This window comes from Aotus nancymaae, unplaced genomic scaffold (genome assembly GCF_030222135.1).
Source record: "Aotus nancymaae isolate 86718 unplaced genomic scaffold, 86718_ANA_hifiasm-v0.15.2.pri h1tg000011l, whole genome shotgun sequence".
Lineage (NCBI taxonomy): Eukaryota > Metazoa > Chordata > Mammalia > Primates > Aotidae > Aotus > Aotus nancymaae.
The window spans coordinates 21,814,804-21,832,206 of NW_026988422.1; the positions used below are offsets into that span (position 1 = coordinate 21,814,804).

Genomic DNA, 17,403 nt, shown 5'->3' on the forward strand with positions numbered 1-17,403 from the left:
AATTAAGAGCCTACCACCCAAAAAAAGCCCAGGTCCAGATGGGTTCACAGCCGAATTCTACCAGACATACAAAGAGGAGCTGGTACCATTTCTTCTGAAACTATTCCAAATAATCCAAAAAGAGGGAATCCTTCCCAAATCATTTTATGAGACCAATATCATCCTGCTACCAAAACCCGGCAGAAACTCAACAAGAAAAGAAAACTACAGGCCAATATCCATGATGAACATAGATGCAAAAATCTTCAATAAAATACTGGCAAGCCGATTGCAACAGCACATCAAAAACTTATCCACCATGATCAAGTAGGATTCATCCTGGGGATGCAAGACTGGTTCAATATATGCAAGTCTATAAATGTGATTCACCACATAAACAGAAGCAAAGACAAAAACCACATGATTACCTCAATTGATGCAGAGAAGGCCTTCGACAAAATTCAACAGGCCTTTATGCTAAAAACCCTCAATAAACTAGGTATCGACGGAACGTATCTCAAAATAATAAAAGCTATTTATGACAAACCAACAGCCAATATCATACTGAATGGGCAAAAACTGGAAGCATTCCCTTTGAAATCTGGCACTAGACAAAGATGCCCTCTCTCACCACTCCTATTCAATATAGTACTGGAAGTTCTAGCCAGAGCAATCAGGCAAGAAAAAGAAATAAAGGGTATTCAATTAGGAAAGGAGGAAGTCAAATTCTCTCTATTTGCAGATGACATGATTGTATATCTAGAAGACCCCATCATCTCAGCCCAAAATCTCCTGAAACTGATAAGCAACTTCAGCAAAGTCTCAGGATACAAAATCAATGTGCAAAAATCACAAGCATTCCTATACACCAATAACAGGCTTAAAGAGAGCCAAATCAAGAACGAACTGCCATTCACAATTGCTACAAAGAGAATAAAATACCTAGGAATACAACTAACAAGGAACGTAAAGAACCTCTTCAAGGAGAACTATAAACCACTGTTCAACGAAATAAGAGAGGATACAAACAGATGGAGAAACATTCCATGTTCATGGTTAGGAAGAATCAATATCGTGAAAATGGCCATACTGCCCAAAGTAATTTACAGATTCAACGCTATCCCCATCAAGCTACCAATGACCTTCTTCACAGAACTGCAAAAAACCACCTTAAACTTCATATGGAACCGAAAGAGAGCTCGCATAGCCAAGTCAATTCTAAGCAAAAAGAACAAAGCGGGAGGCATCACACTACCGGACATCAAACTCTACTACAAGGCTACGGTAATCAAAACAGCATGGTACTGGTACCAAAACAGAGATATAGACCAATGGAACAGAACAGAGGCGTCGGAGGCGACACAACATATCTACAACCACCCGATTTTTGACAAACCTGAAAAAAACAAGCAATGGGGAAAGGATTCCCTGTTCAATAAGTGGTGTTGGGAAAACTGGCTAGCCATATGCAGAAAGCAGAAACTGGACCCCTTCCTGACACCTTACACTAAAATTGACTCCAGATGGATTAAAGACTTAAACATAAGACGTAACACCATAAAAACACTAGAAGGAAACCTAGGCAAAACCATTCATAGGCGTAGGCAAGGACTTTATGACCAAAACACCAAAAGCATTGGCAACAAAAGCCAAAATAGACAAATGGGACCTAATCAAACTCCACAGCTTCTGCACGGCAAAAGAAACAGTCAATAGAGTGAATCGGCAACCAACAGAATGGGAAAAAATTTTTGCAGCCTACCCGTCTGACAAAGGGCTGATATCCAGAATTTACAACGAGCTAAAAAAGATTTACAAGAAAAAAACAAACAAGCCCATTCAAAAATGGGCAAAGGATATGAACAGATGCTTTACAAAAGAAGACATACATGAGGCCAACAAACATATGAAAAAATGCTCATCATCACTGGTCATTAGAGAAATGCAAATCAAAACTACATTGAGATACCATCTCACGCCAGTTAGAATGGTGATCAATTCTTCATATTTTTAATGTGAAATAATCATATTATTGATCATAATTACTGTCATCCTATCTACTTGTGTACATTAATAAATTGCTTCTATTTTTTGTGATTACTACTTTATTAGAAAAGTCACCTCTGGAGCTTAGCACAGAAGGAGGTTAAAAAGCAGAGGGGCAGTGAGGTTAAGAGTACTAAAATTTATTACCACAGTAAAATGGGCCACAGTTAGGAAGTGGAATTATATAGCTATAGCCCTGCTCTACCTATTACACAGCAGAAACTGTACAGTTAAAAGTCAGGATGGCTGTCACAGAAACAGGAAACTTAGGAAGAGCTCTACCATATAAGCTGCAGCAATAGGGTCTCTTACTGGACTACATAGGTAGCACATGTAAGGGATGTGTTTTCTTCTCGCTTTTATGTCAGACCAGCCATTCACAGACTTGCTTTACATTTTCAGGGATAAACAGACATGTATATGGGAATCATTTGTCCCCAATCACCAATATGCCTACTGACACTCCAACTAAGATGGCCTCTGGGCTTAATAATTTTATCCTCTTCAAGAAAGGAATATTGATTTATATACCAACTACCATTAGAATTATTAGGTTTTCTGAAGCTAAAGAAAGTTATTTTCTGGTAGTCTTTTAATCTGTTCCTATCATGGCAGCCTACTAATAGGCTTTATGTATAATTAAGTTCTCTAAGCCTTAATATACCCATCTGTTAAATGGAGTAATTATCTCACTGCGATGTGATAAGGATTAAGTAAAAGAATGCATGTAAAATTCTGCATGTGATGCCTACAGTATCATAAATACTCAATATATGTTAGCATTTAATATTTATTATGTTAGACAACTTGTTTAGTCTTGTTGCCTTCATTGGGACAAAATTTTAATCCTGTTTATTTTATGTATTTTACAAATTATATGTACAGTAAAATTATGTTTTTCTTTTGGTGTACAGTTTCATGTTTTTAAACACGTGTATAGATTTCTAAAACTACCACCACAATAAAAATAAAGAATATTTCCATCATTTCTTACAACTCTCCTATTGTGCTCCTTTATAGTCATTCCTCTCCCCAACTCCCAAAGCTTAGCAACCACTGATCTACTCTCCATCACTATAGTTTTGCCTTTTGAGGACGGTTATATAAATGCAGTTATATATTATGTAACCTTTTAAGCCTAGCTTCTTTCACTCAGTAGAATGCCTTTGAGATTCATCCAAGTTTTCTATTCATAATTTGTTATTTTTTATTAATGCTTTCTTTAAGTTTGAGGACATTTCAAGTATATGGTTATTTCTTTTATAAGAATCTATCTGATAGGAATTCCTTAATAGAATCTTTGTATTAAGTAACACCTGAGACAGTTTAGTGCAGTACAACATTTATTGTGGTACAGCATTATCAAGCAACTGTGTTCCTTTGACCACTAATGATATTCATGGAATAAAACGGATCTGTAATCTAATAAATTTGAGAAATTACAAATTTTATAAAAGTAAATTGGATTGTTTACCTTATGATTTCTCAGAATTTTTAACATATGCCATGAAATGCAAAATTTCTAAACGGAGATACAGTTTTACAAGTGCTTATCAAATTATCAAATGTGATGTTTTAATGCTGAACAACTACCAAGTTGTATTCCACAGTTTGGGAAACATTAAACTAAAAATGAAAAACGTGGGCTTTTGAGTCTGGTTTTGAATCTTTGTCCTGGTACTCACTAGCTGCTTGACGCTGAATAAGTTTAATCTGCATTAATCTTAGATTCCTTATGTATAAATGGGACTAATAGTACTTTCTTCATCAAGGTTGTTGTGAGGATTACACAAAATTTACTTTATATATACACATAGCACAATATATGCCACATGGTAAACATTCAGTAAATTGTAGCTATTTATTACTAGACGCAATATATAGGAGTGTTTAGAAGCATAGGCTTTGGAGTCTGATAGATCTCAATTTTCCTTAAATGTTGCTGCTTAGCTGTTACTTAACCTCATTAATAAAATGAGAACATAACTTATGAGGACTTAATGTGATAATTAAATATTTAGTACAGTTAACAATGAGTGGTTCCCTGAGCACTTTCCTGAGGAAATAACTTTTTATTCAATCACTCAGTAATTTATAGAGAAATGCATATATATTAACAACTAACTTCAGACCCAGAGTATTCTGATGTAGAGTCGTAATTAGAGCAGAAGAGGTTTTACTTCCTTTCAGTATTGGAGAGGACCTATTTCCAATGTATATACAAAAAAGCGGGGGAGGTAAATTATTCCTTATTCTATGTTGGGATTAGTATTAGGGGATGAGAATAAATTTACCTACTTTTACACAAGAAAAAAATACATATTTATGGCCTTTATTAATATTTATAGTATACAGTTAAGCTTAATATTTATGAAAAGATACTACATTCTCTTAAGGTGTGGCCTTCTTTTGCAAAACGAAGCAATAAACAAAGGTAGAATCTTTCATAGTATTTCATAAATAACTATATTAGAAATGCTTTTTAAATCTGGATAAACCTTATAAATAATATAAATATATGTTTTATAGAAATAATAAACATGCTTTTTAGTAGCACCGTTAGTAGGTTGGTCACTTGCCATATCAAATCACTGGTGCAAGACTATTACTCAAATCAACTGAGGTGAAATAAGGTAAAGTATTTTTACTTATTTTGCTTGTAACTCAAATATTTACATCAGAATATTAAGATAGAATAATAAATAGAAAATAGTACATGCATTTTACATATAGGTTTGGATAGAAACTTTGTTAAAAAGCCCCCCTTTTTGGTTATATAACCAACATAAGATCAGCAAATGTCCCATTGATAATGTTTGGTGCCACACACAGTACAAAATGGAAGAGAAAAGGAAATCTTATAGAGTGATTTCTAGGGAAAAGTAGATTCTTCAGCTTATCAAATAGGATGTAAGTGAATTATGTAGGTGAGCATTATATTCTCAAATAATTTGGTACAATAAAAGCCTCTAGTTCTTTTTTAAAAATTAGAAAAGAATATTTTCAAATTTGGTATTTACTTTTTCTTGAAAATAATTCCTGCTAATACACATTTTCTTTTGTACACATACACTAAAGATATATAAGTATCGATTTGAGAAATTAAAAATGAAAATTTTGAAATGATTTCATAATTTTCAGATAGCTATAATGTTTTAGAGTCATCTTAACCCCACTCTACTATCTGATAGTATTTTTATAAATCAATAGACAAAAATATTGTTTAAAGTTAGTTGAGTAACATATATAGAGCTGATTGGCCACAAGTAAAATAGAAAAGGCAATTTATCTTTGATTAACTATTATTCTCTTACATATTAGCTTTCTCCACCTTTTTATCTTTACTCTCTTTTGACAGAAACTCCATTATCTAGAATTTTTATTTTACTCTCTGCCATTCTGGGCCTTCCACTGTCACATTTCATTTTATATTAAAATTTGTCTATTTTCTCTCGTAGAGATTTTAGGCCCCACAAGCCAGCTAGTTATCCTGATATTCTAACATGACTAATATTCCAGTGTTAGTGATTTAGAGTTTGGGAACTAACTAATATATATGAAGATGCCTTTTGAGAGTCAGTGAGCATATCCACCTCCCTCCAAGCTCACTGCCTTTCCCCAAACCTACCCCAACATCTTTAGACTGATCCATTAGTAAATTTAATAGTGAGAATTTACATCTAGAAAGTGGGATATAGTAGAAGAGTAGGTTAGTGAATGAAAAATTTTGAGCCAGGCAAGTTTTTTACTGTCTGTCAAATTATATGGTATACAATAAGCCTGTTCTTTATAGGTTCAGTCCTGTGACTTTGTGTCATGTTAAAGGACTTCTGAGTCTCATTAACGTTTTCTCCTATGTAGCGAACCATTCATAATATTCTCTGGTGGGCTGTCCTATGACAAAGCTTGTAGAAGACCAAGTTTAACCATCATGCATGGAAAAGCAATTACAGTACTTGAAATGGATCATCCTATTGTTGAATTTCTAACTTTATGTGAAACACCCTATCCAAATGGTAAGTAACTAAAATGAAATTTAATGTTGAAAAATTCATTTTTGAAATGACAAGTTTCTAACAAAATTAAGGTTAAATATTTTCAGTTTTCGCAGCGGATGTCTACTATGGTATAACACTGTGAGCTACAGGTGCTGGAGCAGATTCTGCAATTGTACCTACTTGACAAACTGGAAATAAGACAGATGTAGTACAGCAATGCTGGAATTTCAGGTTCTAATATCAGGTAAGTGCTTTAAACTTTGATTAGATGGTGGAAGCTGAGCTGGGAGGGTCCGATAAGGGTCCGGGATGAAATCACTTGGGGAAGCTGAGGTCTCTTAATAGCCTCTCTCAGACCAGCTCCATCCATTCCATCCCAAAGCCAATCAAAGTTAAAGCACTTACCTTATATTAGTAATCTGTAACTGTGGTGGTGCTGCATCTATTTCACATCTGGCTTTGCTTCAGATGCAACTGCAGCACCTCTGATTACTCTAGGATTGCAAATGTGTGGTTAATGACTTTTTAAAATTTTGAGAATGGTCAGAAGGGCCTTTGGGAAGAGAAATGCATATTTAATTTTATTATCCTGACTATAAAGACTTTTTCTAAACTTATATACAATCCATATAATGAAATCTAATAATGATGAAATAGTTTCATAATGTGGCCAGGTGTGGTGGCTCATGGCTGTAATCCTAGCACTTTGAGAGGCCAAGGCAGGCAGATTGTTTGAGTTCAGGAGTTTGAGACCAGCCTGGGCAACATAGTGAGTGTCCATCTCTAAAAAATATAATAAATAAATAAGTAAAAATTTTAATGAAATCTAAAATGTGAGAAATTTCCTCTCATAAAAAAGGAAATATGAGTTGTGTCACAACAACATAGTAAGTGTATATATATTACTATATGTTTAAGAGGGAATGTATAGATCTAGGGGAAAGAGCACTGGATTTAGGGATAGAATATGTGGGGTTATGATTTAGCTCTGGCACTTACTAGCTAGGTGACCTTGGGCAAGTAACTTTCCATTTATGAGTTTTATTTATGATTTTTAGAAAGAGAATCATAATATGGTCTCCACATGACTACTGCAAGGTTAAGTGATTATACTTCTTAAACTATAAAATTATATATGTTGTGAGTTCTATTATTAAATGTATTAACTTTAAGTTATTTAGTCTCATATTAAAAAGATGGGATAAACTGACATTAAATAATAATCAATGTAGCACTTTATTTTCAAAGTTACTAGAGACAGACAATTTATTTATGTTTTTAATTGTCAAATATTTATTGAATCATTCTATGGCCTCAGGACTACAAGAACTTGTTGGGCATACAGATAAAGTATAAAACTAATCTCTGATGTCAAATTGCATAAAATCTGGTCAGATGGGTGAGATTACTATGATTTTTTAAGTTTAAGTAATGTAACACCTTAATTAAGTGCTGAGTTGTATGGTTCAGACTATAAATAATGTATTAATTTATAAGCTAGTTAAATAGTCATGGTTTCATGCATAGTAATAGCAGTTTTTGGAAAGAGAGGAAAGTAAGTCTGTGAGACAGTAGAGTTGTTTAGAGAACAGAAAAAGAGAGAAATTGTCTTACAATATTTATGAATCATCAAAATATAAGTGTTCTTTGGAGTTATAAAAATGAATGATGAAGGAATAAATGAAGAAAGAACAGAGGACCAACAGCTGAGCTTAGGAAAATGCCTCCTCTGAAGAGCCTTGAGGAAGAAGATGTGTGAGCAATAGAAATTGAGAATGTGTGGTCTGTGTGTATATAGATTTCTGCACATTGGTAGAGATGTTAGGATAATTTCTACTAATGTTCAATAAAGCATAAATGCAATGTAACCATTCCTATTCACTTTCAAGCCATATATATAAATCTTCATTTTTCAGAAAGTGGTAATGAGGATGGAATTTTTTATTTGTCAAAAGCTAGGAGATGTACTTTAACTCTATTAACAGTGCAGGAAAGGTTTCTGACCATATATCCATCTCAAGCAGAACTTAGTCCAAACCAGGGCCCCAGAAACCTTCCTATTCTAGCTCCTTCATTAGAGTTAGTTAACCTCTCCAAGTAAATCACATCCTTGAGTGCATCCCCAACTGTAATCTATGGGGTTATCATTGGTGCTGGATTGTGCCCCAGGACTCTCAGGGCACAGATGATAGCTCTTGGAGAGCAGGGTGAGTAGTGCTGGTGAGGCCAACTCAAGAGATGAGAATTAAGGTAAAGCCATTTATGTGGCCAGATCTTCTGGTGAGGATAATTCTAATATTATTTCCCCCTTGGGAGAAGGAAATATGGACCTGGCAGATTTGTACAAAATCCTTTCCCAGGAGATTTACAGGGGCCAATGGGACAAGCAGAAATAAATGCCATTGAGGAGTCCTACTTGGAAGGGGATCAGTAAAGATTACAGACTACCACAAATGTGTTGCCTGCCCTGACCATCTGGATGAATTTAGAACTCTATGAAGGAACACTGAAAGCATGCCAGGGTTAAGGAGGACTAAAGAAAGGGCCTTGGGTTATGGCAGGTTAAATGCTACACCACAAATCTTTGCCAATTGGGCTTTTCTTATTCCCTTGGTCTATTTCACCAGTCCAGAGGACTAGAGGTGGTAAGCACAATGGAGATGTTGATACATAGGCCAAATTATACAAATGTTTTCAGTAATTTGCCCCGTACAATGAGTTCCTTGGGCATTATGAAGCTCTTGAGCGACTTCTCAGGTTGGTATAAATGTTCCAACAGGGCCTTAACTACTGCCATGGCTGTGGCCTGTTGACAATAGAAGTCTTCAATGCAATGCTAAAACATGCAAACTGTAACTGGTACATGCCGGTATCCTTGAGAGACGGGGAACTGAGTAAAATATTGTTGCCGTAACTCAAAGGGGCTTTCTGGTAATGTGAAGTAGTCCATGAAGGCATGAAATGGTTTTCCAATATGGTGTTATGGACATATTTCACACAGATACTAAGGTTGTGAGCTATCTCAAGGCATGCTTGCTGTCTGTATAAATATTGGCCATTTTACCTTTGGCTGAAAGACATGTCTAGTAAGAGCATGCAGTTCTGCCTGTTGGGCAGACCACACATCAGGAAAGTTAAGGAAAGTGGCAGAATTAAGTAAGTTATATTGGATCGTGGTAAGGGGAGGTGAGGATAGAAAGAGAACTGCATAGTTTTCTAGGCCTCTTGTGATGTGAATTGAGGAGAGCCCCAACAGAGTGTGGAATGCAGACAGTGAGGGGGTCCCCATTACTATTTTCATTGTAGCTTTTACAAAAGAAGTCAGCATCAACTTCTTTGAGACAAGGAGACTATAGTATCCTATGGGCCCAGTTTGTGTCCAGTTCTGATATTTTAATTCACCTCGTTGGTTAGATTTTAAAGGGGAAATCCCCTGAATGTCCCCAGAGCATCCCTAGTCTGGATGGGGGAGGGGGCGGGGAGCGAGCTAGGTGACTCCATTAGGATTTAGTTATAACCAAATATTGGAAGATCTTAGGAGAATTCAGAATCTAATCCAGTCTACAGCTAAATGACAAGGAATTGTGGACAATGCACAGGGTTATAATGTAATAATTGATACACTTTTGCTTTTCTTACAAGCATAACATTTCCTGTCCACATTGATCAAATAAGAAATCACAAATATTAGAACCTCTTGAAGCTAGATGGCCCGACCAAGTCAGGTGTTATATTTTACTTACAGTCTTAAGGTTCTTGGGCCTACCAGGAAGTGACAGTTTTTACTTACTCACTGTAAAGCTGGGAACTCTTGAAGACAGGCATTTTACATACATTCTTACATATAACATTTCAGTCTATATCTTGGTACTATAACCAATGTTCTTAATTGTGTCCTACTTTCAAGAGAGAGAAGATTTTTATTTAACTTATATAAATAAAATAAGAATACTCATGTATAACCTCTGAATTTTAGAGGAATCAAGTAGGGAGAAAAAAACAAATGTTTCCACCTTTGTTCAATAAAGGATACTTTACCAAAATATTGCAAACTATAGATAGCTTATGACAGAAAATTTCCTTGAATTTGGAAAACAAAACATTTAAGCCACAAAAACATTATCTTTATCAATTATTTAATTTCATTTAAATAATTTTGTTTGGCTGGCCAAGTGTAGTGACTTATACCTGTAATATCAGCACTTTGGAAGGCTGAGTGGATAGCTTGAGCTCAGGATTTCAAGACCAGCCTGCACAACATAGCGAGACCTATCTCTACTAAAAATAAAAATATTAGCTGGGTGTAGTGGTACATCCCTGTAATCCTAGCTAATCCATAGACTGACATAGGAGGATCAAACTTGAGCCCAGGAGATGGAAGCTGCAGCGAGCTATGACTGCACCACTGTACTCCAGCCTGGGCAACAGAGTAAGACTGTTTCAAAAAAATTTTTTTTTCTTTATTTTGATTAGCAATTTTAAACTCTAGTCCATTGCAAATACCTCCAGAGAAGAATTTAAAATAATAACTGGATGACAAAACCCCAGAACAATTATAGCCAAAGATCTGATGAGAATTTTCAATTGACAAGGCAATTTAGACATTTTATTGGCATAGTCATTTAACGTAATAATCACTATTATGACACATATCTTGGCATATCAGAATTTTAGGAATCCTGTACAATTTCACACATTTTAATAACACACACATATATAAGTTAAGGGAAATTAAACACCATTCCTTATTTGACAGTACTTCCTGTATTATTTATCAAATAAGCCTAATCATTTAATATCTGTACAAGATGACAGATAAACCCTTTGAGGCTCTTCAGGGGGTCGATGTGGAAAATAGTAAAATTAACTTTAGGCCAAAAGGCTTAATTAAATATTTGGATCCTGGAGAAACCTGCCAAAGATGTCAAAAAGTTCAAAAACTACTTTCTTGAATAGAATGATAGTTCACTGCTAAATAAATACTTATTCAACCAAAGTAAGAGTAACAATCAGAAGACTTCAAAACAATACAGAAAGTTACATGGATGTAAAAACCTTAACCTTTGTAAAGCTCAATTTTCTGAAGCAGTCAAAACCCAATAAGGACAGCATAAAGTACAGGAAACGTTCTTCGTAAAACACAGAATCTGTATTTCCTAAGCCAGTTACCTCGAACAGGGAATATATGGTTCTTAACAATAGCATATGAAGTTCTGGTTACATAAAATAATTCAGACACATAAAGAAAAGCCAAGAGTACTCAATCAAGTTATACTGAGTAAAACATTGCTTTTCTAGAACTTCAGGTTAAAAGTAAAACCAGAGAAACTAGGCAGTTCTCAAAAAGAAATGTGACAGAAATAGAATCTTGTTTGTAATTCAGAGGATGGTTGTTAAAGAAACAGATTTCAGAATTAAAAATAAAACTTCTTGCAATCTTACTAAAAGCAATTAATATTTTAAGAAACCTTTGTTTGCTGGGTGCAGTGGCTCATCCCTGTAATCCCATCACTTTGGGAGGCTGAAGTGGGTGGATCGCCTGAGGTCAGGAGTTCAAGACCAGCCTGGCCAACATAGTGAAACCCCGTCTCTACTGAAAATATAAAAATCATCTGAGTGAGGCGGTACACATCTGTAATCCCAGCTACTTGGGAGGCTGAGGCAGGAGAATCACTTGAACCTGAAGGTGGAGGTTGCAGTGAGCTGAGATTGTACCACTGCACTCCAGCCTGGGTGATAGAGATTCTGTCTCAAAAAAAAAAAAAAAAAAAAAGCAAGCTTTGTTGTTCTTTGTTGTTTTAACATAGGAGACCAAGTTTTAAAGTTTTGTATCAGTGTATTTTAACATCAAAGTTTATTCTTTAGAAAGACTGGCACAAATAATTTATTTTAATTATAACCAGCTTAATCACACCCAAAATTTCCTTCATAAGTTCCCATTCATGAACCTTATCATGATTTACTCAGACCATCTATGGATTACTGAGACACTTTGCCTCACTCTATACTTCCTCTTCTTAAGTAACCAGTCATGTCACTCTAGGAAAAAGATTTATCATGCAAGTCTTTCTCTTATCTTTACATCTGTAACTTTCTTTACCTCTCTCTCTCTCTCTCTCTCTGTCTCTCTGTCTCCCTCTCCTATTTACATCTTTTCTATCTTGTGTCTATTTCCTTCCTGAATACACATTTTGATACTCCCTTTAAATAACATTCAAATTAGAAAAAAATATTTTTTCTCAATAAAAGACATTTTTTTCTCTTATAACTTTTTTCTCTTATTAAGCACACCTTACTTTGTCATACTTTATATACAGAATTATTTATCAATTGGAATTTTTAGCCTCTAGTAACCTTAAATTTTATTAAAAACATAGGAAGCACAAAATCCTGAATTGCCTGTTACATATTATTATTTAATAGATAATAACCATTCTATTTTTATTATTTCAATTTTTTATTTTTATTTTTATTTTTATTTTAGAGACAGGGTCTTGCTCTTTTGCCCAGGCTAGAGTGCAGTGGCATGATCATGGCTCAGTGCAGCCTCAAACTCTTGGGCTCAAGTGATCCTTTCACCTTGGCCTTCCAAGTAGCTGAAACACCAGGTACATGTCATCATATCTGGCTAATTATTTTATTTTTTGTAGAGATGGAGTCTTGCCTTATTACCCAGGGTGGTTTCAAACTCCTGGCCTCAAGCAATCCTTCCACCTTAGCCTACCAAATTGCTGAGATTACAGGTGTGAGCCACCATGCTTGGCCAAGAACCATTTTATAATTGTTAGAAAAACATATTTCCCTATAACATTTTTATGGATATTTAGTCTTTCTGTTAGTCCTTCTAGTCTTTCTATTAAATTTAAGAAGCCAAAGACAACCCTATTTATGTTCAGTAATTTGTTTCAGTTTTTATCATATTTGAAAATGACTTCTACATTTAATGAGTATAATTTAGGATTTCAAATTACATAAAAAATTATTTATAGCTATTTATCCCATTTACTTTTATTTATGTATGTTTAGCAGTGTGCTGAGATTACTTATAAAAACTGAGATATTAGACAAAGCTAGTCATCATTCCAAATTATTTATCTATTAATTATTTTATATAACTGCATGTCAGGCAAATATTATAAAAGTAATGACCTTAAAGTCAAATAATTCAGAGGACACAAAATAATTCAGAGAACACAAACCGTCAACCTTATACTAGTCCCATTTGCCAAAAGATTTCTAAGTCATGTGAACTTGAAAAATGCCTGGTCTTACTTGCTTAATTTATGAGTACTCCTCTATTTACAAGCCAATTTGGTACCATAGATAAATACAACCAGATGTGTACATGCAACCAGCTACAAATAATAACATAGCTTTAATTTTTAAAGCTTTAGCTATATGTCAGCCATAACTCACTAGTTAAAAGGGACAGTTAGATTCAAACTTCGTCTCTGTCAAACTAACAATTTTAGCTTAAATTTATCTGTCCCACATGGCTGAAACCCCTTACTGAATTTTAGAGAAACCAGAGTAGCAAAGTAGTGGGGTAGAGCAGCAGGAAGAGAGGAGCTAGTGGAAGAAGGCTAGCTCTATTGTCAATTAGAAAGCTCATAAGTCTCTTTTCTATATTAGTTATTACCCAGGGTTCTTAGATCATATAAGATCCCCAGTCCTATTATTTTTAATCACTATCAGAAAACTGGTATCTGGTGGGCTGACTGATGGACAGCTTCTTCCTCCACCTGCCTGGGATAGTTAGGGCACTCCCATTTCCAATGGTTCTCTTGTTTACAATATGCACGTCGTGGCCTCAAGAGTGTACAGCCATTTTGGCTAGCAGTGTGGTCCCAGGGGTCTTACCCATGGCCATTTGTTTTTGGCTACCATGCACGATCTTGCATCTTGGTTGGTTGTGGCCAACAGCCACAGCAAGCAACATAGCTTGTTGTCTCATGTCGCATAGCTTTTGCCCTTTTTGGACTTGAACAAGATGATTAAATGCCTTAAAGGCAATCTTGACCACTTGAGATATTGATATTCCCAATACCTTTTCTACTTTTTGTAGGTTTCCTCTTATGCCAGGGACACTGACTGATAAAACTCTCAGGTTACCTGGGTGTCCAGGGTCAATGTCAGTGTATTGCCTGAAGGCTTTAAAGACCTCAACAAAGGAAGATGCATTTTCTTTGGCCACTGTTGTACCATTATGGCTTGTGCTGCTGGAGTCCTGCTACAATTAACATTCCTCATTTTGCTTGGAGGTTTATCTCAGATGGCTAGAGCAAGGCCCTGCTCTAGAGAGAGATATATATTTTGGGTCTGCAATGTGGTGCTTATGGAGATTCCTTCCCAGTGAATCACCAATGGGTTGGGTATCTCCTAGTCACCTAGGAGTACCTAAAAGGGCTAGAGGGAGCAATGTAGTCCCTCAATTAAATAATTTTCTAATTAGGCTGTTTCTGTGCCATCAAAGTACTAACCACTGCTTAAGCCAAATATTACTATGCATATCTGAATACAAATATACAAACAGAAACAGAACCAGCCAATCAAACAAGACAAAGCACAGCATTCTGGACTCTGAGTTTGATCCCCTCAATGAGAGCAAACAGACAAGGCTGAAACTTGTCTCTGTAAGCTTCAGACATCTTTAATCCCTTCTGGATGGGGAAGATTGACCTCCAGCTGATAATCAAGCAAATATTTGCTCAGTCTAGTTGATTGGAATAGACAGCAACCCTGAATCAGGCCTCCTTTGCCGCCACTGGCAGCTTGTTCAGGGTTTGCTAAGTGGTCTTAACAACATTAAACAAGTAACTAGACAAACCCTAAACTTAATATGTACACATATACACATCCAAGTTCCAAGTTCCCAGTCAAGTTCCTAGTCAAATTTATAATGAAGAGTGCCACGTGAGCATACCCCCTTATTCTCCTTTCAGTCGAAGTTGAAATCCCCTAACTTAGGCCCCCTTGTGGAGGTTGACAAGTCTCCCTAGTGGAAGTTGATAAGAAAGGAGCTGAGAGTTGGTCACTTGCACAGAGATTAATTCACCAAAAAATAAAAATAAAAGAGGAAAAAAATATGTTCCAAAATTCAAAACTTTTTCTTTGCTGCAAAAATGAAAATCAAAGCACCAAAAGTCAGCAGGGCCATGCTGGCGAGACAGGAACCAAGAGCAAATCACCGAGTAAAACACCTAGACAGCTGCTTAGACCCTCAAGTGGAGCTCTTCCCTGATATGGAGCTGGTGAGCCACAGGCAAAACTGCCCCGTAAGGATTTATAGAAGTCCCATCTGGTTCACCAACTTCGTTGTTGAACTAAACTGGGTCTCTTTGCTCATGCACAATGGAAAGCCAAACACTGAAGCACCAGGTCTTTGCAGCAAGAAAGGTTTATTGTGAGTGAACTGGCAAAGAGATAGATCTCAAATCTGTCTCCTCAAGCTGGGGATTAAGGAAGGTTTTATATTCAGAGGGTAATGAGGAGACATGATCTGATTGGCTCTTGCCATAGGATGATGCTAGGAGGTGTGCTCTGACTGGATTTTTCCCTGGGGTGATACCAGGGCTCTATCTGATTGGATCCTGCAGCCTGGCATGCAATGTATGCTTCCTAATTTTAGTCCCTGTTCCTTGTTCCGGGCACTTAGTTTCTACCTGTGGTTGCATGCTTGGTTTATCTGGGCATGTTCAGGTTATGTGGCCTTCAATCTGGGTGTCCATGGCAACTGAAGAGCTTTGTTATGTAAAAGTTGAACTGGATTGATCTGATGTGGTTACACAACCTATAAATATATTTCAAATTACATTGAATTGAAAGTAAACTTTTAATTATAAGCAGTGTTCTTATACCGATGTAAATATATGTCATATCCCAGAGAAGCAGAGATACTATTCCCTGAGTACATTTTCTTGTAGGCATAATATCAGATCTAAAATACAAAGGTATGGAAGAATAAGATAAATGTTTGTGAGATCAGGTGACAGATTCACTGTCTTCACATAATCCAATATTATCACCACTCCATAATTATTGAGATATATTTAACTCTATACTATGCTACTTTTAATTTTTTCTTGTTCTTTTTAGTGATCTTAATATTAAATTTGAGAAACAGCATATTTTTAAGTGCTCTTTGTTACATCTTACTTTGGCTCACAGTTTGGTCTTCTCACATCATTTAAATAATATTTGTATAGAGATAAAAGGAATGCAATTTTGCTGATTTTATAAAATATTCAATATGAAAACTTTTCATTTTTTATTTTTACTTGTAGAATTTCAAGAACCCTATGCTGTTGTAGTACTTCTGGAGAAAGATCTTATTGTAGTTGATCTGACACAAAGCAAGTAAGTTATCCATATACAGATTAACACTTTTAAACTCTATTTATTTTAGATAATTGGCATTTGTATTCTTTAGATAGGAAATATTCTTTGTGTGAATATTGGTTTGCTAGAATTACAGAAATGTACTTTGATTTAATGGTGAAAATGAAACCAGGAGAATTTGGAAACACTGAGAAAATTGTAAGACAACTTAAAGGCATCAGCACCTGATGTTTGGACAGAAGCACTGCCGACTCAGGACACATGAAATTGATCACATTTCTGTTGTTTCCTTAAAGAAAAGCTATCATTATGAAAACTTCTACAGTGTGATAGCTGAGTAATGGAAAATGACACATGATAAAAGTATTATTGCACTACAGCAGCAAACACCACAGAAGACCAGGATCCTGTCAGGGGTAGAGAAGACAGGAGCCTTCTTTTACATTTTTTTTTCATTATGTTACAGGCAATTGAAACAAGTGTAGAATACTGCTATTATAGTGGTGGTCTCACTCTTTTATGTTGTCCATAAAAATTTTCCAACTATACATTTTTATTATAATGGTAATAGCATGAAACTGATTTCCATCATTATATGTTCTTCACCTACTGATCTTTTAGCCTCTTATATTTATGGCACAATTTTGTAAGTTGTCTCTCCTCTGCCTGGAATAACTTTCCCTTCATTTTTTTCTCCTTATTAACATCTTCTCTGTAATATTCTCAAGCCAGGTATCACTTCCTTATTTAAAAAAATATTTCATTAACTATATAATTTGGTCACATATTCTAGTGTGGGCTCTCATAGTCCCCACATTTCTCTCTTCATAGCTTTTGACACAGATACAATTTTCTATTTGCTATTGTTTAAAGATTGTCTCCTCACTAGGCTGTAGACTCCATGAAGGAGGGGCTCTGTCTCCACATAGAGTAGGCTCTTAATAAATTCTTGTTGAATAAATCGGTCTGAATTCTACTTTCCACATCATTTGTAAATATGAGATCCAGGGTTCTTCCTCATACTAATTTGCAAATATTATTC

At 35.6% G+C, this 17,403-nt stretch overlaps 1 protein-coding gene across 9 annotated transcripts in view; it reads left to right on the forward strand.

Moving 5' to 3' along the window:
- Positions 1-17,403, forward strand: part of STXBP5L (syntaxin binding protein 5L) — a 440,807-nt gene that overhangs the window by 253,055 nt on the left and 170,349 nt on the right. For all 9 annotated transcript variants that reach the window (XM_064374676.1, XM_064374677.1, XM_064374680.1 and 6 more), the window contains 2 exons: positions 5,887-6,041; positions 16,307-16,379. In XM_064374676.1, coding sequence (XP_064230746.1) covers positions 5,887-6,041; positions 16,307-16,379 — 228 coding nt within the window. The remainder of the gene's footprint in view (positions 1-5,886; positions 6,042-16,306; positions 16,380-17,403) is intronic.